Source organism: Chelonia mydas, chromosome 3 (assembly GCF_015237465.2).
Source record: "Chelonia mydas isolate rCheMyd1 chromosome 3, rCheMyd1.pri.v2, whole genome shotgun sequence".
NCBI classification, from domain to species: Eukaryota; Metazoa; Chordata; order Testudines; family Cheloniidae; genus Chelonia; species Chelonia mydas.
In genome coordinates, this window is record NC_057851.1 from 121,125,296 (window position 1) to 121,151,416 (window position 26,121).

At 41.1% G+C, this 26,121-nt stretch overlaps 1 protein-coding gene across 3 annotated transcripts in view; it reads right to left on the reverse strand.

The window, feature by feature from the left end:
• PDE10A (phosphodiesterase 10A) overlaps positions 1–26,121 on the reverse strand; it is a 572,670-nt gene that overhangs the window by 38,907 nt on the left and 507,642 nt on the right. For all 3 annotated transcript variants that reach the window (XM_037895130.2, XM_043543191.1, XM_043543192.1), the window contains exons 8-11: positions 22,070–22,120; positions 20,543–20,601; positions 7,543–7,594; positions 2,761–2,903 (exon numbers count right to left, since the gene is read on the reverse strand). In XM_037895130.2, the coding sequence (XP_037751058.1) occupies positions 2,761–2,903; positions 7,543–7,594; positions 20,543–20,601; positions 22,070–22,120 (305 nt within the window). The remainder of the gene's footprint in view (positions 1–2,760; positions 2,904–7,542; positions 7,595–20,542; positions 20,602–22,069; positions 22,121–26,121) is intronic.

Sequence of the window (26,121 nt, forward strand, 5' to 3'; positions counted from 1 at the left end):
GCTCTGCTCACTGCCCCATCCACAGGCACTGTCCCTGCAGCTCCCATTGGCCATGGTTCCTGGCCAGTGGGAGCTGAGGGGGCGGCGCCTGTGACGGGGCAGTGTGCAGAGCGGAGCCCCTGGCTGCCCCTAAGTATAGGAGCTGGAGGGGGCCATGCCGCTGCTTCTGGGAGCCACATGGAGTGGCCCCAGACCTTGTTCCCTGGCTGGAGCAGGGCAAGCCTCAGACCCTGTTTCCCAGCGGGAGCTCGAGGGCTGGATTAAAATGGATGGGAGGCCGGATCCGGCCCGCGGGCCGTAGTTTGCTCACCCTGATATAGAGCTAAAAAAGGTCCCATACTATAATCATTTTGGTTCAGTATGGATTGCTGCCCATAATAAGATTAGAGGTTATTTTTAATTCATGTTCATTACATTCAATTACATTTGCGCAGTCTGATGACTTGTGTTTAAGTCATCAGTTTATTTTACAATTTATCAACTGAATCTCTTATATTCATGCTATTTTATGAATGCATCTCATGTAATATGCTTCTTTGGTGCAAAAAAAAAAAAGTTTGGAATAAGTCAAGGGAAAATGTCAAGTATGCAGTTCATGTGCACTTGGGTCACATAGACCTTAAAATGGATGGATAAATTTCATTTTACAGCAATCTAAAATGCACTAGTACTGACAGAATCTTGTAGACCTTCCACAATGAAATCAAATACATGAAGCATACTATAGTTGAATCATACAAATCCTGCAGTCAATATTATTACAAGAAAATAATTTGGATCATTCTTCAACATAAAACACTTCTGGCTTTTATAATTCAAAGGAGGCATGGGTGAAATAAGCAGAGATGCTCAAAGGTGGGCCACACGCAGATGTTAGTCTAAGTGGGTAAATCCTGGCTCCACTGAAATCAATTGCAAAACTCCCATTGACTTCATTAGGGCCAGGATTTTACGCAGTACAGCAGGAACGCAGAGTTACGAACTGAACAGTCAACCACACACCTCATTTGAAAGCAAATATAGTACAGTACTGTGTTAAATGTAAACTACTAAAAAAATAAAGTGAAAGTTTATAAAAAGATTTGACCAAGTAAGGAAACTGTGCTTGTTTCATTTTTCTTCTGTATAGCAAAGTTTCAAAACTGTATTAAGTCAACGTTCAGTTGTAAAGTTTTGAAAGAACCACCGTAACATTTTGTTCAGTTATGAACATTTCAGAGTTACAAACAACCTCCATTCCCCAGGTGTTCGTAACTCTTACGTTCTACTGTATGTCTAGAAGAAGTTTAAGTTGGTGTATTCTATACCTTCTTCTGCCTATCCCCACAACATGTACACCAATTACAGCATTATACCAATTCAGACTACTTCAGGCAGACTCTTACCCTCTTGCAAATGTATATGTTACAGTCCTTTCCCCTTATACATCACACCTGAATTTGCCTCATAGATTCCCTTACATTCAAAGTCAAAATTTGTGTAATTCTCACACTGAGGGGACAGACGAGAGGACTGTAAACAAGAAAATCAATCATCAGGAGGGTATAAGAAAGTGTAAGTAGGCCACCTCCTTCTTTAATTTACACCATCTTCTTGCTCCTTAGTATGTAAACTGCACCAGTGTAGACTCTCTTATGCTTACGTACACAATGTAGTAAGAAAGAATAAACATCAGCCTATGTGAGTCCCATTGAGAGTACGGGAATCTGACTTACATTCTTGTATGAACCATATCTGATACTGTAACTTTAAAGATACAAAGAAACAATTGAATAAACCATTTTAGAATGTCACTGCTGAGTGAAGAGCGGTGTGTATTTTATGTTTGAAAGATTTTGAAGTAATGCATGGGATTTAGTCACACATTTTTCACTAACTATAAAACAATGTGGACCCAAATCCCCTACCCTGCTTTGAAAAATCTCAACCTATATCCATTAGGGATTTTCCTGAACGAAAGGCACTATATAAAGTATCATTAGCTCCTAAAACTGAAATATTTAAAAGTTACCTTGTTATTCTGGCTGTTTTTTCCACTAAGGAGGTGTGTATGTGTAAAATATACACATTAATGAGGCAATTTGTACCATGTAGATGATGCACAAGTTTTAAAAATACTCATAGAATCTTGTGTAACCTTCCACGCCTGTGCAAAGCTTAAAATTGACCAATTCCAGTGCACTTTAAAATCACAATTATTTAAATCAGAACAAAGTCCAGACTCATCATATCAGGTGAGGCAAGGAGACACTAAACTTAGAGTAAATGGATTGCCCACCTTAAAAGGATTGATTAGATCTGACCAGTTACCGGCAATGCCTGATTCACCAAACAGAATTATCCACAATAATTTCCTTACTTTGGGTGTGTGTGAGAGAACATGTCACATTTAGATTGATCTTCGGAAAGCCAATAAAAGTCTTGTACTTTCAGAACTGTAGATAAGGGGGTTTAATTTAACACCTGCTCCTTTACCTACCTTGGAGCACCTGTGTTTTTTTCCAACATGATTTCCAAAAGGACCGCCTCCGGAAGACGGCATTTCCAGGAGTGACGTTATAGCTTCAGAGACGTTGTTTCGATGGCACTGCAATGTCATTCCCAGAAGTACTACCTTCTGGAGGCGGGTCCTGGTGGGAATGATATCACAGTATGACAAGTATTGTCAGGGTAGGCACCTGCAAGTAGGCACAGACACTGGGTAACAAAATACCTGCCATCGCTAGTTAGAATTAAATTGCATTCTTCTGCTGTTCCTACCTTATTTCTTTGGTCTTCTTGAAGACAGGTTTCCCCTCCTTCTCCTCTCCAATATCAAAAAGGTCTGAATACAGCTCCTTGTTCTTGTGATCAACCTGGAAGAGTGCACAGCGGTCTGCATTCACCAGGTTTTTTGCATATATCTATAGACAAAGAACAAAACTAAGATTAACCATCATGAGATTCAGGTGAACTTTAGTCACTAATCTGTTCATGAAGGTAGACCCTTCGAATATGAAAGTTCTGCCAGCTTTTCTAATAGAGAAAGCATTTTCCAGAAGTTTCCTCAACTAAAACAATTTAGGCCATAACTTCACACAAAAATATTTTGTTTTATATAATAATTTCTTTAAATCAAGCTGTCATTTACAGTTTTAACATTTAAATTTAAAAAGTCAGGGGTTCTTTTTAGATGCTTCAGTGGGTGATGTACAAGGAGAAAAATGGGTCTCCCATTGAAGAGGGGTATTTTGTGGGTAGAAAGTTCTTGCTTTTGGACTGACAACCTTTTCCCTACTTTTTAAAATGATTTACTTTCCATTACTTTAATAGATTTGAAGACACAACAATATCAAAGAACATTTTATGGGCATTATGATTTCTAAAACTCTGAAAAAATAGTGTTCCCAATGGAAACGCAGACTGACCAGTCACTATATCATTACAGCTAGATGCACCAATCAAAATGTGCTTTGAGGCCAAAGAGAGAAACATCACTGCATCCTACTTTAAAATTAGAGCTTGATGAGATTTTTCTGACATTTCTTTTCCCATTTTTTTAAATAAAATAAGCAAGAAAAGTCCTTGCTTTCTTACATCCTTTAGTTTATTTATCATTAATAGTATTTATTGAATTGTGGTAGCATTTAGATGCCTCAGCCAGGTTGGGACCCCTCTGTATTAGGCATTGCACAGACATATAATAAATGACAGTCCTTGGCCCCAAAGACATAGAGACTTCAAACCCCTTGGGGTTCAGAGTGTTTTCTCAAGATTAAAATACTTCACATTTTAAATAAGCCAGATAAATATTTATTGTTTGAAAATTATAATACGCTTAACTCCTAAAGTGCTTACCTGAGTTACTTCTGTACTATACAAGAGCAAGAAAATTCTGGGATTAAGAGCTAGCCCCTGAGTACACGAAACGCAATCCCTCTAGCGTATATGATATTGCAGCTCATAAGGGCACAGTTTAGCTCAAAATACACCAAACTTTCCATCTGCAGAAGCCTTGAAAAATAACTTTATGCATAAAGTCCAAAAGTACTTTTGGTTGACTCAAGTACACAATGCATATCCTTTCCTAAGAGTTCTGAAATATCCAGGCCCAACAGTGTGACCTAAGGACACAGCAAAAATCTCATCTCTGAATTCCTCCTCTCACTTCAAATGAGAACAGATTAACACTTCCCACACACTACTCTGTGGGGTCACTTTTCAGAAAATTAGTTTGCAGCAACTAAAAAAAGAAGAGAGAGAGAGCAATGTACAGAGACTATCCAAATGTATGAGTCCAGCTGAAGTAAAAGAATATTTTATATAATATTTTTCAAATGTATTGTGTAGCATAGTAGTCATTTTATTATCAAGTCACAAGATTTAATGCTACTGTATATATTACATAAATTATATTCTGACATCTGAAAATATAGATCACAAAAGCATGTGTATAACGGGTGTGCTCTCTCCTTATACTACTAATACAGGGGTTTGCATACACACAGTTTCAAGCTTCTCCAGGACACACATAGACATGTGAAATCCATCAGTAACAATCCCAACCAGATTTTTAAAAGGATGCAAAAGGTAAAATCAAAACTGGACTTTAGAGCATTCAATTTTGGGAATGTCCCCTAATCATGATGATTTCAGCTGGACAAAACACAAACACAAACACACACACACCTGATTCTTTTTTTTCTCATTTGCTTTGCCATTGTGAAGAATACCCTGAGATATGTTCATTTACAGCAGACAAAAGGGCCAGACCTTAATCTCAGATTTTAAGAATTCTACATTTGTGTGCATGAATTTTGTTAAAATATCCTTTGTGCGTGTGTGTTAAACATACACTCAAGAATGCTAGGATTCTGAAGTTAGCATACATTTCTAAAGAAGCAAAAGTGCCATTTTTGTCATGGATAGTAGTGAGATATAAAAATATTGTGCCAGATTCTCATCTGTACCAATGTGCGCTGGACTCAGCCTGAGTTGCAAAGAATCTGTGTGTGGCTCCCTGATCCTGGGGCGAATGCTATGCCAACTACCTGTGGCACACAAGGTACCGACTGCCAGCCAGGGACTGCTGGACCACAGCAGTCCTGTCATACTTTCTATATCCTATCCCTTATGCTGCGACCTGTGTAGAACCCAGCTATACCAGCTGAAGGCTCCCCTCATGCTGGAAAAATCCCCATCTGGAGAGATCCAGAAGTGTTCTGGCTCCTTGGTGCCACCAGGCTCGTGCAAGAGGGGCAGATGGCAGGCTGAGTGTCAGGCCCAAGGTATCTTTTCTCCATGTGGGAGTTCATTAAAAAGTCTAGCCATTCCCATTATTCCTTTATTCAGTGAAACCAGAGGAAGTAATTTAAACCACTTTGGCAATCCCTGGGATTACAGTAAGGGAGGTTTCCCTATGTACCTTTTGAAACCATGTCACGTGCTTCGTAAAGCAGCAGTACTTTAAAACAGATCACAAGGCATTGTATTTTAATACATTCAGCTCCTGAAGGATGATGTCATTTATCTTATGTCACAACCTATTTTTGTCAGACTTGCCTGCTTAAAATACTACTGTTTGTGGAGCAGATGCCTAACAGGTTTGGCAAAGCCTTTCTTCATGGGTCATTGGCTCAAATCCAACCCACCTAGACAGTGACTGGCAGGTGATATAATCACAAAAGGTACCCTTGTAAATAGAGTAATAAGGAGGCCAAGGAAGGGGACCAACCTATCATCTGGACTGAAGGGGACCAACCTATCATCTCTCCCCTCAGGGCACAGCCTTCAGAATAGTACTGAAACACATTAGTGAGGCAGTGTGTGGGGAAACTTACACTCCTGTTCCCTACGCTGCACCACTTCTGTGGATGAAGAAAGACCTTTATTTTTAGGTGCTCTCAATCAGGCACCTTTTAGTGCACTAAATTCACTAAGGAGTTTGAATAAGAAAGAAACAAAGATATAAAGACAAACTTAAAGCAGAGAAATGCTACTATTATTAGTGCAAGAACCATCAAAAGCTTGCACTGTAATCTCCAAGAGGTGGACTGGGGAGAGGAGATTGATTCTTGCTGTTCTCTCACTCTAGGAGATAGGGTGAGTCACAGAAATGATCCAACTGGTCTCCAGTAGAATTGCAGTGGATGCACAAACTAGCAGATCCATCCTTCTCTTTCTGCTAGACCCAGAGGAAGCCAATTGGCACAAACGTCAAAGGAAGTTGAATGTGAAGCATCAATGCAGGTTGTACAGCAGAATGCTGAGAGAGCAGGTGTTTGGAAGGAAGATGAAAGAATAAGCATATTGCATTGCCATGTGTGTGTTCTACTTGGTGACTGTTCACAGAGAAGAATATCATTATCTGTCATTAAGTTCTGTGTATTATGTTACCACAGTGCTTTTAAATGTTAAACAATGTTGTGAAGCAATTTGTGTAAATAAGAATAGACAAAGTTGCTGAAACTGAGGAATGTTTCTTGCGCATTGAAGAGAGCAATTCTTGTCTGTGTAGTAACTAGATTCAGCTAAGACTGCAAAATATCTCTCCTGAATATTGATTTGAATTTATGAACAAATTTGCTTTGACATGGTTTGCACTGTTGGTGTGCTTACTTTCTGTGAAGATTCTAGCTAAAAAGTTCACTGATAAGGTTAGGGCAAACACTGGAGAGTATTGTTGGATAGCGATTTTTAAATTGGTAAAAATGCAAGCACTCATCAGAAAACTGACTCTTATTTACACTCATTCAATCAGGGAAGAGAACCATATTATTCAACATGTTTGTCCAAAACTAAACACATTCAAACACTCAGCAAACAATCTACAGGCAAACTGATTTGCAGATAATGTTCAATGAATAATTCTGAATAATGAATAAATTCAAGAAAATTGTGATCGGTTTATGAACTCAAAAAAGTGAAATCCATTGACTAAATAATCTGTTAGTTATTACTATGCAACCAGCTTTAATTACTGCCATAATGTTCTGTGACTGACTGTGCCACTCTGTAATTGCGGAATCTAAATCGGTTTATGTCCTAATTGGTAGGAAACAACTCTCTTTTGTACCTATCACATGTCATTGGATAAACTATCTGTGGGTAATGCTGGCCATTTTCACATGGCTTCACACAGACAATGCTCTTCAATCAGAAGGGCTATTTTTGTGGGTTTTTTTGAGGAGTGTATTGCAATGTGCAGTGATCTGAAAGTAGAAAGAACCAGTCAGAGGAACAAGTTGAAATGCTAAGAAAAAGTGGTACCTTTCCATATACAAATATTCCATTTATCTAGCAAATCTGAGATCAACATTTAATTCACAGAGACCCAATAACTCAGTACTTATGAAACTGTGAAATGAAGTTTTTGCAATAAATAAAACCAAGAGGACCCTTATCACTATTTCCTTATAGACCATCCTCAGAATTACCGATCATATGAACTCATTATAAACAGCTTCTATGGTTCAACAATGCCACACTTTACTTCAATGAAAAAGAGACTGGAAGACTAACAGATGTGATGTATGAATTTAAAGATGAAAAAAGATAGCTTACCATTATATGTTCAAGTAGAGAATCTATTGCGACTATATTATCAAAATAGGTTCTGTAAAGAAGAAGAGATATAAAATTAGTAAGTAATGTTATTTAGATTGCTGCAGCACAAGGATTTGGGCAGGTTCCAAGTTGTAGTCCCTTTTAGATAAGCATGCAACTCCGTTAAAAATAAATAAACAAAATAAATGAATGAATAAATAGAGAGCCTACCATATGCTGCTTCAGGCCCCTATTTAGCAAAACTGTTCAGCATATGTTTCAGTGCTTTGCTGCCCTTCAGGGCAAGTGTTCCTTACACTCTCTCTCTCTCTCATTAAATGCTTTAACATATGCGTTATTTAATTCCTTTCAAATATACTTCATTAGGTTTATGTATTAGGTTACTTGTCAAAATTAATGTCATACCAAACCACTTTTCCTAATGGAGGCAACCACCTAGAAAACATTTAAATGAACGTTCTTTATTAACCCAGATAAAGTCTGCTTGGGTGGGTGGAGGCACAACAGTGCAAGACACCGCACCAATGGGGGCATTAGGAATGCCAGTGCAGAAAAGGGTGGTGCTGGTGAGGGTGGGGCTTGGGTGACAGGAAATGCACTTTGAGTCCTGGCAGAAATTAAATTCTGGGGAAAGCAGCAGTGTAAACACCACCTGCCCTCCCCATTTATGGCAAAGTTCCCCGTCAAGCACAGAAGCCCCCAACACTAGAGAAGCTGACCGACACCGCTGTATTCTCATAGTAAGTCAAAGGGCCAAACATTTTTTTTAAACCGTAAGTATAACAAGGCATCTGGGAAAATAAAAGAGTCTTGGATGCTCTCTGTTATCATCACAAAGACAATGGAAAGACTTCACCCACACAGCCCTTGAATTTACTATGTTATTCTAGACAAGGCCTCAACCCATTGTGCTGCATATGGGGTTTCTTCCGATTAAGGAGATGTTACTTATCTGCACAGTAACTGGAGTTTTTTGAGATGTGTGGTCCCTAGCTGTATTCCACTTGAGTTGTGCATGTGCTACATGTACTTGATATCAGAAAATTTTTGCTAGCTGTATTCATTGGTCCATGCCTGTGTCCTTCTCCTCCTCATACTCCACATCAAGAGCATATGGGGCAGTGAGGACTGCCTGCCTCTCCAATAACCTTTCTACTGCCAATAGGCCTGGGATAAGGCTCTGCAGCAGAGGGGAAAGATGGCAGGTAGTGGAATACAGACCACAGATCTCAAAGAACTCCAATTAAGGTACAGGTAAGTAATCTTTTCTTCTTCGTCAAATGGTTGTCCCTATGTGTATTCTACCTGAGGTGACTTATAAGCAGTATTCATTGAGGAGGACAGTGCAAGGAATGCTGCTGTATCACATATTGAAGGACTGCTAAACCAAGAGGCTTCTGCTATAGAAGCCTGTACCAGGGCAAAATGTCTAACAAAGGTACAGATGGAGCCCCACATTGCCACTTGGCGGATATCTAGAAGGATGTCTCAAAGTGAGGCTACTGAGGTAACCTGGGTTCTAGTTGAATGGCTCTCACCACCTGAGGGGGAGTAGTCACTGATAGTTTGTAATGTATCAAGATTCAGACCAAAATCTCTATAAAGAGACAGCTTCTCTTCTCATGTATTTGGCAAAGGACACAAACAGTTTGGGAAATTTTCTAAGGGGCTTTGTCTCTGTAGGTAAAAAAGACCAGGGCTTGGCGAACATCCAGAGAGTGGAGTATTCTGTCCTTTCTAGTGACATGGACATTCGGATAGAAGACAGGTGGGTGTATGACTTGGTTCAGATGGAATTCCAAGATTACTTTGGGAGACTACATCCTAAATTCAGGAAATCTTTATCCTCATGGAAGACCATACATGGATGGTCAGCCATAAGAGCATCCAGCTTACTGACTCTTCTGCCCGAGGTGATTGCCATGAGAAAGGCCACCTTCATCGAGAGATGTGTGAATGAGGATGAAACTAATGGTTCAAATGGGGTCTTCATCAGTGCTGATAAGACAAGATTGGAGGTCCCATGTCGGTGTGGGTCTCAGCACTGGAGGAAAGGTTCTGATGAGCCCTTTTAAATCCTTCCTGTGGTAGGATGGGTGAAGATTGGAGGGCCTCCCACTAGAGGCTGAAAACTGCTAATAGCCACCACATGAACATGGAAGGAGCTGAGAGATAGTCCTCATGTCTTTTGAGAGAGGAGCCAGTCTAAAATAGTAGGGATCTCAAAAGTTTCTGAAGGTATTCACCAATGCTGGCCTCAGGTAGAGAATTATTTTCCATTTTGTGGCATAGTGTTTTCTTGTGGAATCTTTCCTACTATTGTTAAGGACTGTACTGCCACTGAATGTGCCTTTTCTATGTCCGTCATCCAGCCAAATAACATGTTGTTAGATGGAGGACTTGGAGTATTTGTTAGATGGAGATTGGAGTATTTGATTCTGCCTTCATTTTAACTCAGTAGGTCTGGGAAGAGGTGAATATGGACACATGGGCCTGAGGCCATCTGGAGAATGTTCATAAACCAGAACTGTCCAGGCCACCAGCAAGTAATCAGGATAATCAGCTCTCTCTCTTGTTTAATCTTCCTCAGAACTTCAGGTTCCCCTGAGATGCAAAGAGCTCCCACAATGGTAACGTCCATTGCTGAAAGACACTCCATATCACTGAGTCGTGCAGTTATCACTCGTGGTCCTTGGAGAAATGTCTGCTGAGGTTGTCTCGCGTGACCAAAAGGTGCACTGCTAAGAGGGTGAGCTGATGGAGAATACACTATTTCCACTATTCACTGCTTCTATGCAAAGAGGGGTGGACCTTGTTTCCCCTTGTTACTTGATATAGTAACTATTTGAGAGACGAGATGGATGAGGTAATATCTTTTATTGGACCAACATCCATTGGTGAAAGAGACAACCTTTTGAACTTACACAGAGCTCTTCTTCATGTCTGGGAAAGGTACTCAGACTGTCAGAGTTAAAGACAAGGTGGAACACTCTGTTAAGCAAGGGGAGTTAACACATATTGCAAGGACGTCATCCACTTTCCCTCTCAAATGCCCTGGGACTAACACGGCTACAACAAGACTGCAAATATAAACTACTCGTATGTTGTCTGACATGACCTGGATATGCAAGGTCTAAATAAAGTGTAGGATTTGTTCGTAGGCATCATGTATAGCAAGCAACTTCAGAAGGTTTATATACAACTGGGATTCTTGGTTTGTCCAGGTACCCTGCATTACATGTTCATATAGGTGAGCTCCCCACTCTAGGAGGAAGGCATTTGTGATCAGTATTTTTGTCGATGGGGGATAGACTTCAATTCCAAGCAATTATATGCAAGAGTTACATTCAATTCTTTGAGGAAACGTAATGATTCATCTGTCTTTCCTCTCAATAGATCATTTCCCTCAAAAGGCAGATCTTCCATGGTGGATTGGACTTCTTTGGGAAATATGGAGGACTGGAGCCACAAATATCATCTCAGGACTATGGAAGTTGCCATCAAGTGGGAGATTGTATCTCTTGCATTCACTGAGGCCAGGAGAGCCAATCTACCCAGCAAGTTACCTTTGTTGATAATTGCTTGAAATTGAAGTCTATCTTCTTGAGGGAGTTTGTTGGTGAATTCTGATAACTTATTATAATTAATAAAATCATACTTTCACATTAAAGCTTGGTGGTTCACTATGAAGAACTGTAAACTCACCAAAGTGAAGTTCTTTCTCCTGGAGGGGTCTAGATGTTTGGACTCCTTATCAAGGGGTGCAGATCTGGAGCAATGTTGCCTGTTCATTTTGAGGAAGCTTGTCTTGATTCCTGGTGTGATCTTATGGATTTGGGATGTTGCACATAGGATCCCAGAGACCCCAATAAAGCCAGTGTGAGGGGGCTGTAAGGAAAAAGGGGTGGTCCCCGTGACTGTATCTAACCCCTGGCCCAAGACAATGGACTGGGCTTCTTTCTTTTGGTCACGCCAGAGTTGTTGGTCTTGTCATGGTCTACAGTACTGACTCCTTCGTAGGCCGTGTTGGTATCATTGGAGTAGGAGGCATCTGCTGCCTTCTTTCCCTCTCTAGTACTGAGGATGCTCCCACTATCATTGATCAGGTCTGGTTTTGGGGCACTCTTGCCCTTTGGTGCCACAAAACTGGTACCATGCTCCTTGTGAGCGCCTGACAATTCTATAGCGAGGTGCAGAGTCTGACCTGGCTTATAGGATATCAGAAAGGAAGTCCACTTGGATTAGGACTTGGAGGGGGGTTTCTCACTTTTTTTGTGAGACTGTTTGGTTTTTTCCTCCTACTTGGAGGAGTCGTTTGCCCTACTCCAGAACTAGAGATCAACGTGCTCAGAAGGGCACTTCTTGATGCCTCTGCCCAATGTACACAGGGATCTCATGGGCCAGGATCAGACTGGGGCCTCATAGCGCAATCCACTAAGGATTCTCCGAAGCCTATACTCAGAGGCTTGACAGGTTCTACTTGAAAAGAACCAGCAGATACTGCACTTAGAGTAGACAGGAACTGTAGAGGTGGTCAGTCTGCACTGCTGCTCCTTATGCCCTTATTTGAGAGCATGAGGAGGAGAAGGGCATAGGTCTGGACCAACAGCCATTGCTAGCAAAACTCTTCCAGTCTCAGGCATATGGAGTACATATACACCTTAAGTGGAATGCCGATAGGTACCATTAGTTGAAGAAGAAGTAACAGTTTGATATAACAGTGTCCAGCAGTGCAGTGTGGATTGCAATCATCATCGGTGGCAGCAGCAGCTTCATATGGCTATGATGTAGTTGTGGGGGCACATAGAATGGACTTCCATCTTGAATGGTCCTTTGCAACTCTTCTTCCTTTAGAAAGATTCAGTATGGGAGGATTCAGGCTTATTAAATCCTTCAAAATTGCATCTTTCAATCTCATTCATGGTCAGCCTCCTGCTCTCCTTCCTTCGACCTCAGCTCCATAAACATGTAAAAAACATACTTTCTTTTGCATGGTGGACATAACCCCACCACTGCAGTCAATCTTGTTCTCAGCTGGTGCAAGAATGCAACTTGCTGCGATCATCTAAGTATCCCCTCCATTGTGACAAAATCAAACCAATGGATGTTAAGAATATAACTTTTGACGCTGAAACTGTTTTGACTACTTCCTCTCCTCAGCTCTTTTTAATGGCCATGTTTCATCTCCATATAACAGAGCTGTCATCACCAAACACATTGAACACTTGTATCTTAGTTGTCACACAAACATTTCACTGCCCAAACAGAGGTCTTTGATATTGCTGAAATGCCAGCAATGTAAGACCAATCCAATGAGTGATGTCTTTGGATATAGAATCGCTTGCTGTCAACTGACTACCCATTCAATGTCATTGCCAACTACATGCAGTATTAGCAGGTCATTCATTTCCATTTTACAGGAGGCATGCATAAATTTGGTTTTATATCACCACTGATCTTAAATCCTATAGGTTCTGCAGTTTTTCACAGCTCTTCCAGCATTAGCTGTAGTTGGTCAGTAGTCTGTCCAAATAAGGCAGTATCATCTGCCTACCCAAGATTTCACACCTTCTCTTTTAACCTCTATCAGCTTTGTCATCAGATAGTCTATTAGAACATTACTTAATGTAGGTAAGAAGGATCCCTGGTGTATCCTTGATTCTACAGAAAACCAGTCTGTAATACAACCACTGACCCTCACATAGTTAAATGTACCATAATACAGTTCCTCCACGAGGCACACTAAGTCCTCAGGCACCCATAGCCACAGTGTTGATCCGTGCACTGAATCAAAAGATGAATTAAAAGAATTAAAAGAATATTTAAAAAGACACCACACACTTGTATAACACTTTGAAAATGTAAATGGGATCCTCCAGCAAAGGCAGTAAAGACTAGTCTTACCATTCCTGACGTATTAAGGTTAGCAAAAACCCAAAGCACAAATTAAAAAAAAAAGTTTTAAACAATCTTTTTCAACCCTTCTAATACTCATCATAAGCTAAAAGAGATAAAAATACCATTTTCTATTTTTCTGTAGCAAGTCATCTTTAACACTGGAGACAGGAGAAAATCATGGAGACAAGGAAAAACAAAGAGAAAAAAAAAACCCAAATAGAGAGCAGCAGCAAATACAACACCTTACTCTTGTTTTAATGAGATGCGAATTTCAGAGCCTGACACCATTTAAATGCTATTATTAAGTAGAGTTATTTTCTCCTCCTTTCCTCACTTAAACAAGGTAACTAAATGGAAAAATATTGACCTGATGTTAATCCAATGATCCCTTTACGGCCCCTTGATAAAGGGTTGGGGCTAAGTCAGAAAGAAGGTTTAAAAGTCAGCTCCTAAGCAACCAGAGGAGCTAGTGAACTGGTGCAGCAAACAGGGCAGTTTGGTGAGGGAGTTCTCCATGAGAAGGAGGAGAGACTACATGACCCTTGCACTTGGGGTGGATTTGTCTGTTACCTTGTTGTCTGCTAGTTTGTTTGTTATCTGCTTGCTTGCTTGCTGTGTGTTTGCTTGATTAAAGAGTGTAGCATGGTCTGCTGTAGGGCTGTGTGCTGAGCCAAGCGACCTGCTAGGCTAGGCTGAGAACTTCCTAACAAGGCTCTAGCCTGCCATCTTTTGGTCCCTTACCCCTTTACAATCCCTTGATGGGGAGAAAGGGAGATGGGTTAGCTCAGGGAGAACAGGAGTTTTAAAAGTCATTTCCTAAGCCACCAGAGGAGCTAGCAAACAGGGGAGTTTTGCAAGGGAGGGTGAGAGGCAGACACACCTAACAAACATACTCTAAACCTAGGCCAATAACCCCCCAAAAAACAACCAACCAAAACAAAAATCCCTGCTAGAGTAGAAATAGTGCAGGTAGAAGTCTAGCAGCAAAGTAGGGGCGATCCACTTTATTGCACTGAATGCAGCATGTACGATACCTGCCTTGTATGCAGGTGCTGTATCATGCAGTCAGCACAAGCAACTCATGGCCCTCAGAGACCAAAGCCACTGAACTTGACAAGCTAAGGGAGACAGAGAGGTACACAGAGAAGACTTTCAGAAACACAGTAGAGCAGTCCCACACCTAGTGTGACAGCCTCTGTGCTGCTAAGGAGGATAAAAGTCTCAGGGAAGGAGCGGAGGGAAACAATCCCATATTTGGGACCCTCCTTCCAGATGATGTCATATCTTCCTGCACTCAGGATATCTCTTCAGGGATAGGACCCTAGTGATGAGGAAGAAACAGGTAATAATAATGGGGGGATCTGATATTAGAAATACAGATAGCTGGGTTTGTGGTGACCAGGAGAACCACATGGTGAACTGCCTGCCAGGTGTGAAGGTTGAAGACTTGGAGACATCTAGATAGATGTATGTGCAGTGCTGGGGAGCAGCTGGTGGTCATGGTACCTGTAGATACCAGTGACATAGGGAAAGGTAAGAGAGAAATCCTGGAGGCCAAATTTTGGTTGCTAGGTAAGAGAGTGAAGTCCAGGACGTCTACAGTAGTATTCTGTGAAATGCTTCCTGTTCCATGTTCAGGGCCAGCTAGACAGACAGAACTGTAGGGTTTCAATACATGGATGAGATGATGGTGTTGGGAGAAAGCGTTTTGGTTTATTAATAACTTGGAATCTTTGATGAAAGGAGCATTTTATACAGGAAGGATGGGTTCCACCTAAACCAAAATGGAACCACACAGCTGGCATGTAAATTTTAAAAAGCCGCAGAGGAGTTTTTAAACTAAGGGCTAAGGGAAAGAGGAGCATATGATTTGGAGAGAGACATCCCTTAGGGGAGGGTTTATTTAAAAAGATAATCTATATACTAGTAAACATGAGAGGATAAAAGTTGACAAAGTACAAGTAGGAGCCGAAGAGAAACAGTCAAATGAAAAAGAGTCCCATTCAGTTACAACACATGAAGGCAGACAACTAAATATTGACAAATTTTATAAGTGCTTGTATATGAATTCAAGAAATATAAATACTAAGATGGGTGAACTTGAGTGCCTGGTATGAAATGAGGATATTAATATAATAGGCATCACAGAAACTTGGTGGTGCCTGGTATGAAATGAGGATATTAATATAATAGGCATCATAGAAACTTGGTGGAATGATGATAATCAATGGGACGTGGTAATATCAGGGTACAAAATATATAGGAATGACAGAGTAGATCACGCTGGTGGAAGAGGGACACTATATGTAAAAGAAAGCATAGAGTCAAATATAGTAAGAATCTTAAATGAATCAAACTGTATCACAGAATCTCTATGGATAGAAATTCCATACTTGAAAAGTAAGTGTACAGAAGTAGGAATACACTACTGACTACCTGACCAGGATGATGACAGTAATTGTGAAATGCTCAGGGAGATTAGACATGCTACAAAAACAGAAAACCCAATAAAATAGGGGATTTCAACTAACCCCAAATTTGCTAGACACATGTCATCTCAGAATTGGATGCAGAGATAAAATTTATAGACAACATATGACTGTTGCTTGGAGCAGCTAGCCCTGGAACCGACAAGGGGAGATCAGTTCTTCATTTAGTGCTAAGTGGAGCACAAGATCTGGGCCAAGAGGTGAACACAGATGAACTACACGGTAACAGCAACCATAATGTAATTAAATTTAACATTCTTGGAGGGGGGCCGGGGGAAATATCAAAGAAACCCAGCACAGTAGTTTTTAACTTCAAAAGGGGGAACTACACAAAAATGAGGAAGCTAGTTTAATGGAAATTAAAAGGAACAGTCAAAAGAGTGAAATGCCTGGAAGCTGCATTTAAATACACCATAATAGAGGCTCAAATTAAAAGGATACTCCAAATAAAAAGAACTGTAACAGGACCAAAAAATGACACCAAGGCTAAAAAGCAGAGTAAAAGAGATGGTTAGAGGCAAAAAGGCATCCTTTAAAAACTGGAAGTCAAATCCTACTGAGGAAAATAGAAAGAAGCATAAACTCTGGCAAGTGAAATATAAAAGTATAATTAAACATTCCAAAAAAGAATCTGAAGAGCAACTAGCAAAAGACACAAAAACTAAGAGCAATTTTTTTAAAATACATCAGAAGAAGGAAACCTGCCAAACAATCAGCGGGACCTCTGGATGATCGAGGTGCTAAAGGAGCACTCAAAGAAGACAAGGCTGTTGTGGAGAAGCTAAATGAATTCTTTGCATCCGTCTTCACTGCAGAGGATGTGAAGGAGATTTGTCACCTAAAAAGAATGGCTCAGGAGTGCCAATCTGAGGAACTGTCTCAGATTAAGGTTTCAGTAAAGGAGGTTTTAGAACAAATTGATACATTTAACATTATAAAGTCACCGGGAACAGATGATATTCACCTAGAGTTCTGAAGGAACTCAAATATGACATTGCAGAACTCCCTCCTTCATTCAGTAAGGGTGTGGGACCCTTTCTAAATGGGGGAGGCAACCTAGTGACAGATGATGTGGAAAAAGTTGAAGTACTCAATGCTTTTTTTGCCTTGGTCTTCACAGACAAGGTCAGCTCCCAGACTGCTGCACTGGCCAACACAGTATGGGGAGGAGGTGAGCAGCCCTCAGTGGTGAAAGAACAGGTTAAGGACTATTTAGAAAAGCTGGACACGCACAAGACCATGGGTCCAGATCTAATGCATCCAAGGGTGCTGAGGGAGTTGGCTGATGTGATTGCAGAGCCATTGGCTATTATTTTTGAAAATTCGTGATGATCGGGGGAGGTCCCGGAGGATTGGAAAAAGGCAAATATAGTGCCCATATTTAAAAAAGGGAAGAAAGAGAACCCGGGGAACTACAGACTGGTCAGCCTGACTTCAGTCCCTGGCAAATCATGGAGCAGGTCCTCAAGGAATCCAATTTGGAGCACTTGGAGGAGAGTAAGGTGATCAGGAACAGTCAACATGGATTCATCAAGGGCAAGTCATGCCTGACCAACCTGACTGACTTCTATGATGAGATAACTGGCTCTGTGGATATGGGAAAAGTGGTGGATGAGATATATCTTGACATTAGCAAAGCTTTTGACACGGTCTCCCACAGTATTCTTGCCAGCAAGTTAAAGAAGTATGATTGGATGAATGGACTGTAAGGTGGACAGAAAACTGGCTAGATCGTTGGGCTCAACAGGTAGTGATCAATGGCTCGATGTCTAGTTAGCAGCCGGTATCAAGCGGAGTGCCCCAGGGGTCAGTCCTGGGACCGGTTCTGTTCAACATCTTCACTAATGATCTGGATGATGGGATGAATTGCATCCTCAGCAAGTTTGCAGATGACACTAAGCTGTGGGGAAGATGTAGATACGCTGGAGGATAGGAGGGATAGGGTCCAGAGGGACCTAGACAAATTTGGAGATTGGGCCAAAAGGAATCTGATGCCATTCAAGAAGGACAAGTGCAGAGTCCTGCACTTAGGACAGAAGAATCCCATGCACCGCTACAGGCTGGGGACCAACTGGCTAAGCAGCAGTTCTGCAGAAAAGGACCTGAGGATTAAAGTGGATGAGAAGCTGGATATGAGTCAGCAGTGTGCCCTTGTGGCCAAGAAGGCCAACAGCATATTGGGCTGTATTAGTAGGAGCATTGCCAGCAGATTGAGGGAAGTGATTATTCCCCTCAATTTGGCACTGGTGAAGTCACACCTGGAGTAGTGTGTCCAGTTTTGGTCCCCCCACTACAGAAGGGATGTGGACAAATTGGAGAGAGTCCAGCAGAGGGCAACAAAAATTATTAGGGGTGCTGGGGAACATGACTTACAAGGAGAGGCTGAGGGAACTGGGGTTATTTTGTCTGCAGAAGAGAAGAGTGAGGGGGGATTTGATAGCAGGCTTCAACTACCTGAAGGGGGGCTCCAAAGAGGATGGAGCTAGGCTGTTCTCAGTGGTGGCAGATGACAGAACAAGAAGCAGTGGTCTCAAGTTGCAGTGGGGGAGGTCTAAGTTAGATACTAGGAAACCCAATTTCACTAGGAGGGTGGTGAAGCACTGGAATGGGTTACCTAAGGAGGTGGTGGAATCTCCTTCTTTAGAGGTTTTTAAGGCCCTGACAAAGTCCTGGCTGGGATGATTGAGTTGGTATTGGTCCTGCTTTGAGCAGTGGATTGGACTAGATGACCTCCTGAGGTCTCTTCCAACACTAATATTCTATGATCCTTAACTATGGTATGTAACCTATCACTTAAATCAGCCTCTGTACCAGATGACTGGCAGATAGCTAGTGTAACACCAATTTTAAAAAAAAGGCACCAGAGGTGATCTGGCAATAAAAGGCTGGTAAGCCTGACTTCAGTACCAGGCAAATTGGTTGAAACTATAGTAAAGAACAGAATTATCAGACACATTGATGAACACGATATGTTGGGGAAGAGTCAAGATGACTTTTGTAAAGGAAAATCATGCCTCATGAATCTATTAGAATTCTTTGAATGTGTCAAACATGTGGACAAGGGTGATCCAGCTGATAGAGTGGACTTTCAGAAAACATCTGACAAAGTCCCACATCAAAGGCTCTGAAGCAAAATAAGTAGTCATGGGATAAGAGAGACTGTCCTCTCATGGATCAGTAATTGGTAAAAAGATAGACAACAAATGGTAGGAATAAATGGTCAGTTTTCACAATGTAAAGTGGTAAATAGCAGTGTCCCCCAAGGATCTGCACTGGGATTTGTGCTGTTCAACATATTCATAAATGATCTGTAAAAAGGGGTAAACAGTGAGATACAAAGCTGGCAGATGAAACAAAACTACTCAAGATAGTTAAGTCCAAAGCTGACTGTGAAGAGTTACAAAGGGATCTCACAAAACTGGATGATTGGGCAACAAAATGGCAGATGAAATTCAATGTTGATAAATGCTAAGTAATGCACATTGGAAAACATAATCCCAACTATACATACTAAATGATGGGGTCTAAATTAGCTGTTACTGCTCAATAAAAAGATCTTTGAGTCATCATGGATCATCCGCTCAATGTGCAGTGGCAGTCAAAAAAGCTAACAGAATGTTACAAACCATTAGGAAAGTGATAGATAGTAAGACAGAAAATATCATAATGCCACTGTATAAACTGATGGTACACCAACACCTTGAATACTGCATGCAGTTCTGGTCACCCCATCTCAAAAAAAGATATATTAGAACTGGAAAAGGTACAGAAAGGCAACAAAAAATAATTAGGGGTATGGAACAGATTCCATATGAAGAGAGATTAAAAAGTCTGAGACTGTTCATCTTAGAGAAGAGACAACTTAAGGGGGGAATATGACAGAGGTCTGTAGAATCATGAATGGTGTGGAGAAAGTGAATAAGGAAGCATTATTTACACCTTTATAAGAACCATGGATCACCAAATGAAATTACTAGACAGCAGATTTAAAACAAATATAAGGAAGTACTTCTTCACACCCCACCCAGCCAGCCTGTGGAACACAGTAAATGCCAACTATGATTTTAACAGCCACATTAACATGTTACTTGTGTTTATTATTTCTTTTCCTATTTTCCCAATTAAATGCATAGCTGAATTATAGGGAAACAATGGACTCCAAATGCAAAAATTCTAATAATGATGTAAAAGAATGCCTATGGGCGTTTGCCAACTCCAGTTATATCCTAAACATTAGCAACTTCACATATTTCTACAAAACAGTAGATACGTGGTAAAATGTCTTATATTTGAAGTGTAATGATCAGAAGTCACACTAAAACACAGTAAGTGACCTTGAATCAAAAATACAAATATTTATCACATGAATAATGAATAAAATTGGGACTTTACAAGACTTGTATTGTACAACAGAAAGCCTTAAGCAGCATTGAAAAAAGAGCAAATGCAGATAGAGGAAACCCATAACCAAACAGGGAAAATGGAAGGGAAGCACAAACATACAAATTGCCAAGGAAAAATATGAATTAGTAACTTTCACTTATCAAAAAAGGAGCCTGTCACAGAAGCAATCGTTCAGTTGAAACCGGCTTGTTGCAAATCACACTTACTTTGATACGTCAAGCAGGAAATCATTCAGTTCAGTCTGTTTGGCAAGACCCCTGCACACCTGAGGGAAACACATTATACATTGTTGCTTATTCCAGGAGAGCACTGGACTCATAATGAAACTGTAGGACAAACATTTTATTGGTCTAATCTGTATATAAACAAACAAGTGTAAGCAACTACATATAACAACACGTGTAAAATGTACCAAAAAGCTAATACAGGTTTGTATGTCGGGCTTCAAGTTTAAATATCTTTTTGCACAGCTGTGGATATGTTAACATGGATGAGCAATACATTTCTCCATCTCTGCTAAAAAAAATACTGCCTATTGTTCAGTGCGTAAAATTTGAGGTGCCATTAACTGGCATCTTTGGGTCTTGCTATGAAATCAACTTAACTACTGCACTTCCATAACAAATTCTACAGCCTTGCTGGGAATGCTAATAGCGTTTGTTTCCTTTATCCCTTATCCTGTTCTTTCATCACTTCTCTCAGCTTGCCAAAAGTAGCCCATAAAGGCACCTAATGAGTGAAGTGAAGCAGAATTGCTAGATTCCCCTTCCCCATGTTCTTTCTTTGGGGAAGTCAACAGGATTACAGAGACCGAATACAATTAACAGTGCAGGGAAAGGAAAATATTGCTAGATGAAGTGAGGACTTTGAACCCCATTGCTACTTCACCAGATTTCATATTCATTTCATATTAGTTGACAAAAGAATTTTACTCCTATAATGTGCATGGAGCTTTGCAGAAAGAATAAAGAAAACGGGCCTTTACCACTCTGTACCTTTTAGATCATAAAATACCATTCAAATCTGATAATGCTTTATACATGTGCAAAGTGGATGTAAATAACTACACAAAATGTGAAGAATGAGACCCACAGTTTCTACTTAGATTTACTCTATGGTTCCTTAAAAGTGCTATGAAACAATTAACAATTAGGCTAAGGGATGACTTGATCACAATCTCTGGAGAACAAAATTTGATAATCGTTTTTTGAGTATAACAGACAAAGGTACAACATGATCCAATGGATGAAGTTGAAAAAAAAAATTCAGACTGGAATAAGGCACACATTTTTAAAAGCGAGGACAATTAGCCATTGGAACAATTTACCAGTGGTACTGGTGGAATCTCCATCACTGCCAACTTTTAAATCAAGATTAGATATTTTTCCAAGTTATGGGCTCAGACTTTTAAAGGAATTTAGGCGTTGCTGTACTTGCAATGCCTAACTGACTTAAGAGCCTACGTCTCATTTTCAAAATGGATTTAGGCACTTAATCCAGAGGACAATGTGATTTAAGCTCCTAAGTGCCTTAATCCCTTTTGAATATAAGTTTTAGGCTCCTAAATCAGGTGTTGCAAAGCTGAGCGCAGCAACGCCTAAATACCTTTAAAATCTGGGCTTTGCTCTAGTTCAAACAGGAATTAATTCAGGGCTATCCTATGGCCTGTATTATGCATGAGATCAGATTAGATGATCACAATGGTCCCTATGAGTCAATGAATTCAGACCTACCTGTACTTGATGTATTGCTACCGAGGCCCATGCAAGATTTGCTGTTGCAACCTGAAACAAAATATAAGAAACCAACTTTGAGGAAGTCCAGTAAATTTCAAACCAGCTCTATAATACTTTGTTTTTTGATCCAGCTGCTAAATGTCTTTGAATATCCTAATACTTCACCTGCTGAGATGTTTTAGATCATAGACAGAGAACTATATTTTGCGGGGGAGGGAGGACAGACAATGAATTTATGAAAGGTGTAACAGGACTACCAGTGGTTCATTGTTCTAAAAGAGTATTCAGGTCACACACAGGAAGTGTTTAATACTTCTCATTTGTTTTGTGCCATTGGGAGGCTCACAGAGCTGTGCTCTCCAGACGCAGCATGAAAGATTCACCCCAGCAAACACAAGACAGAAGCAGCCCTTCCAAGAACTCAAGAGGGGCTTTAAAAACTACATTTCATACATTGTTAAAATGTTTCTGCCACACAATGAAAGATTCTTGTGACAACAAAATATTCTTTATGAGGACCAATCCATTAAACCACCAATATTTCTAAGGGAAAATCTCTGTTTGTGGACAGGCACTGCTTTCTTCATTGCCATTTGTGCTGCAGAAGAATCAGATATGATTACTAAAACAAGACTTCTGTTTAAAATATGTCAGTTTCTGTACAACATTTCAACAAATGTCATGTAATTTGTAGTTAGCTAAGTTTAAATAAGATGTGCTACCAGGCATAATCTCCTGTCCTTAAAGCACACAGGTTTTGCTGGGAACAAACAGAACTGTAAAAAGTCTACTGTTATATACTCTATTACAGCGTTTCTCAAACTGGGGTGTACAGACCACTGGGGTTCCCCCGAGCATACCCCAGGGGGTTCGCGGGCCCTGCTGATCAACTCCTCTCCAGTCCTCCCAGCGCCTCCTGCACCCAAGCTCTCTCCCAGAGCTCACACCCTGCATCAACTCCTGCACCCCAAACCCCTGCCCCGGCCTAGTGAAAGTGAGAGAGGTGGGGAAGAGCGAGCGACAGAGGGAGGGGGGATGCAGTGAGCAGAGCCTCAGGGAAGGGGCGGAGCAGGGGCGTGGCCTCAACAGAGGGGGAGGGGTAAGGGCTGAGCTGGGGGTCCCCGAAAAATTTTTCATCAAAATGGGGGTCCTTGGGTTCCTAAAATTTGAGAACTGCTGTTCTATTAATATACATATTTCCTATAGAAGATACTGTAGCTTTTTTTAACTGCATAACTGTGACATAAGATGTTTTGTGAGATAAAATTAAAAAGATTAAAAGGATACAAGTTACCTTAAAAATTCTCAGATTAGAACGAAAACATTTTATGCAGCATTATTTATTTCTTAAACAAAAAGCTACTGAATTATTGGAAATGTAGCAATTAGTTTAAAGTAGGTCCCAAATGTAAACAAATTGTCCAATACATACACAGCTTTGTACAGAACAAAATATGTGTAAGACCTACAAGAAGTGTGGTTTTATTAACTGCTGAAGTTATTCTAGGGAAGGTGAGGTTACTCACCCTATGTAGTAACTGTAGTTCCATAGCTTTTTTGCTTCGGCACAAAGAAAAGGGGATCTTGCCAACCGTTGTTGGTTGACGTAAAACATGCAAGCTATGCTGTCTGTCATGTTTTAACAGATTTGTCTCTGATTCCTGACTGCCCTCAGCTCCAGAAGGTTGATGTGTAAACGACCTTCTTGGGCAGACCATCGGCCCTGAATAGTATATGTCCCTAGATGAGCCCCCCAATCCAACAACAAAGTTAAATCTATCTTTATGGTGATGGTTGTAGCTGGCTGGATAAAGGGTACACTGGCACAGACATTGTGAAGGTTCTTCAGACTGTTTGGTCAGCATATAAACTGGAAGAAGAAAAGGCATCACCTTGTATGACATGTTATGGCAGCTTGTACTTTTGTATGTCCCAGAAGCTGAAGACAATTTCTTGTCAAAGTCTGGGGGCTTATTTGAATCTTTGCAATGTGGTTTGAATGAGTCGAAATGGGTCCATGAGGAGGTAAGCTCTGGCTGCTACTGTGTCTAAGGAGGCGCCTAAGAATTCTATCCTTTGTACAGAGGTCTAAGTGGACTTTTCTACATTGACCCGGAGATCTTGTCTGAGGAACAGGGACAAAGCTATCTTCATGGTGGAAAGAACCTCACAGAAAGACCAGCCAATTGTTGAGGTATGGAAAACTATCATCACCCTCCGACACAGACAGATGGTAACCATTGCCAATATCTTTGAAAATATTCTTGGAGCAGAGAAAAGGCCAAATGGAAGTACCCAACATTGGAAGTGGTCTCAGCTGACCAGAACCCGAAGGAATCTCTTTGTGAGATGGGTGAATCGTGATATGAAAATATGCATCCCGAAGGTTGAGGACCAAAAACCTAGATCCAACGATGGACTTTTTAGCTGCAAGGGTCCCCATCCTGAATTTCTGTGCTTTCACTAAGATGTTATTAAGTCTTAGATCTAGAATAGGTCTCCACTCTTCTATGGGACCAGAAAATACTTGGAGTAAAATCCCTTCTCCCTGTGCTGAGCAGGAACTGGTTCTATGGCTCCGAAGCATAGAAGGAAAGTGATTTCCTGTCTCAAGTATTTGTGAGAGGGATCCTTGAAAATGGACAGGGAAAAGGGGTGGGGTTGGAGATGTAGGTCAAATGAATGCAGTAACCTGATCTTATAAGCTCCAAGTTCAAGTGGAGAGTCAGGTGGTCCCAGGGAGACATGTAATTCCAGTGACTGTGTCACCAATAAATGCTCAGTACTCATCAGGGGAGGGGAGACTCTGGATCATCTGAAACTAACAGGTAGCTAGAATACCTAAACTCCTGCAAGACTGTGTGGGTTAATGGTACCGAGAGAGGAGTCTACCCAGAAGAGTCTGTTGCAGTGGAAATCATGAGTACCAACAATGTTCATTGCCTCAAAGAGTGTGTGGTCTGAGTTGGCTTCTTAGACTGAAGGAGTCATGGTGCTAGGTACCAGAGGTTGTGGAGGAAGGTCCATCGGTACCATCTTGCTGGAAGCAAGCTGCTTCTCTCTGCTGCCCTGCTTGCATTTTGATGGTACCCAAAATGGTTTAAGTACCAATGCACATTTAGAATCATGGCTCCTAGAGGAACTCAAGCACTATTGGTTGGTACAGGAGGAGCATGGAGCCTCAGATGGTATCCAGCCCAGAACCTGAGGGCTTGGACATGGTCAACTTGTGAGAAAACCAAAATCTTTTTGAAACAGGCTCTTTGTGAGGAAAGGTAAAACTCCTTTTCTGAAAGGCATTCCCAGAATGCAGTGTCGAGGTAGAAAGGGCACTCTGCTCACTTGGAGACTGATGAACGGGCAGAGGGTCTCTCATAACTCTCTGAGGCAGGGTGAAGAGAGCTCTCTCTGATGAAGAATTGAAGTCTAATCTCTGTTTTCTTAGCCCTACTCTTAAGTCAAAGTTCCCCTGAGCCAATGGCTCACTGGACGGATGTGGTTAAGGCATGTCAATTTTATAGCTAACGGTACACAAAGGAGTAACGTGGCCAGCATCACATCCAACTGCCTTTGGCTGCCCTAACCCGATGGATCAAATACTCATCTTCCCCCGGGTGTACTGGAGGTGGCTTTTCAGTGTGAGACGAAGCAAGATTCAAACCTCTGACCTTCAGGATTGTAGTCAAGCACCTTAATCACTCAGCCACCACACTTCTAATGGCACTGCACCTCAGCTCTTAAGGGCTGAGCAGAAATTGCATTTGTGAGAGATGTGCATGCCCCCAGATAAGGAATGCACCAGGAATGCCTGCTGATGACTGGGATAGCCTATTGGTAGGTGAAGCAACACATGAATCTTGGTGATCCTGGTATACCGCCTTCACCTGGAGTGAAAGCCTCCCAAAAGGAGAGTGGGGGAACACCCTGAACAGGCACTGCTACCAAACATCTCTGATCAAAGGTGCATGAAACAGGTGCACACTTGAAGGGGAGCACCGTACTCGAAGAATAAATGCTTTGAAAAAGTTGACCAGTGTAGAAACACTACC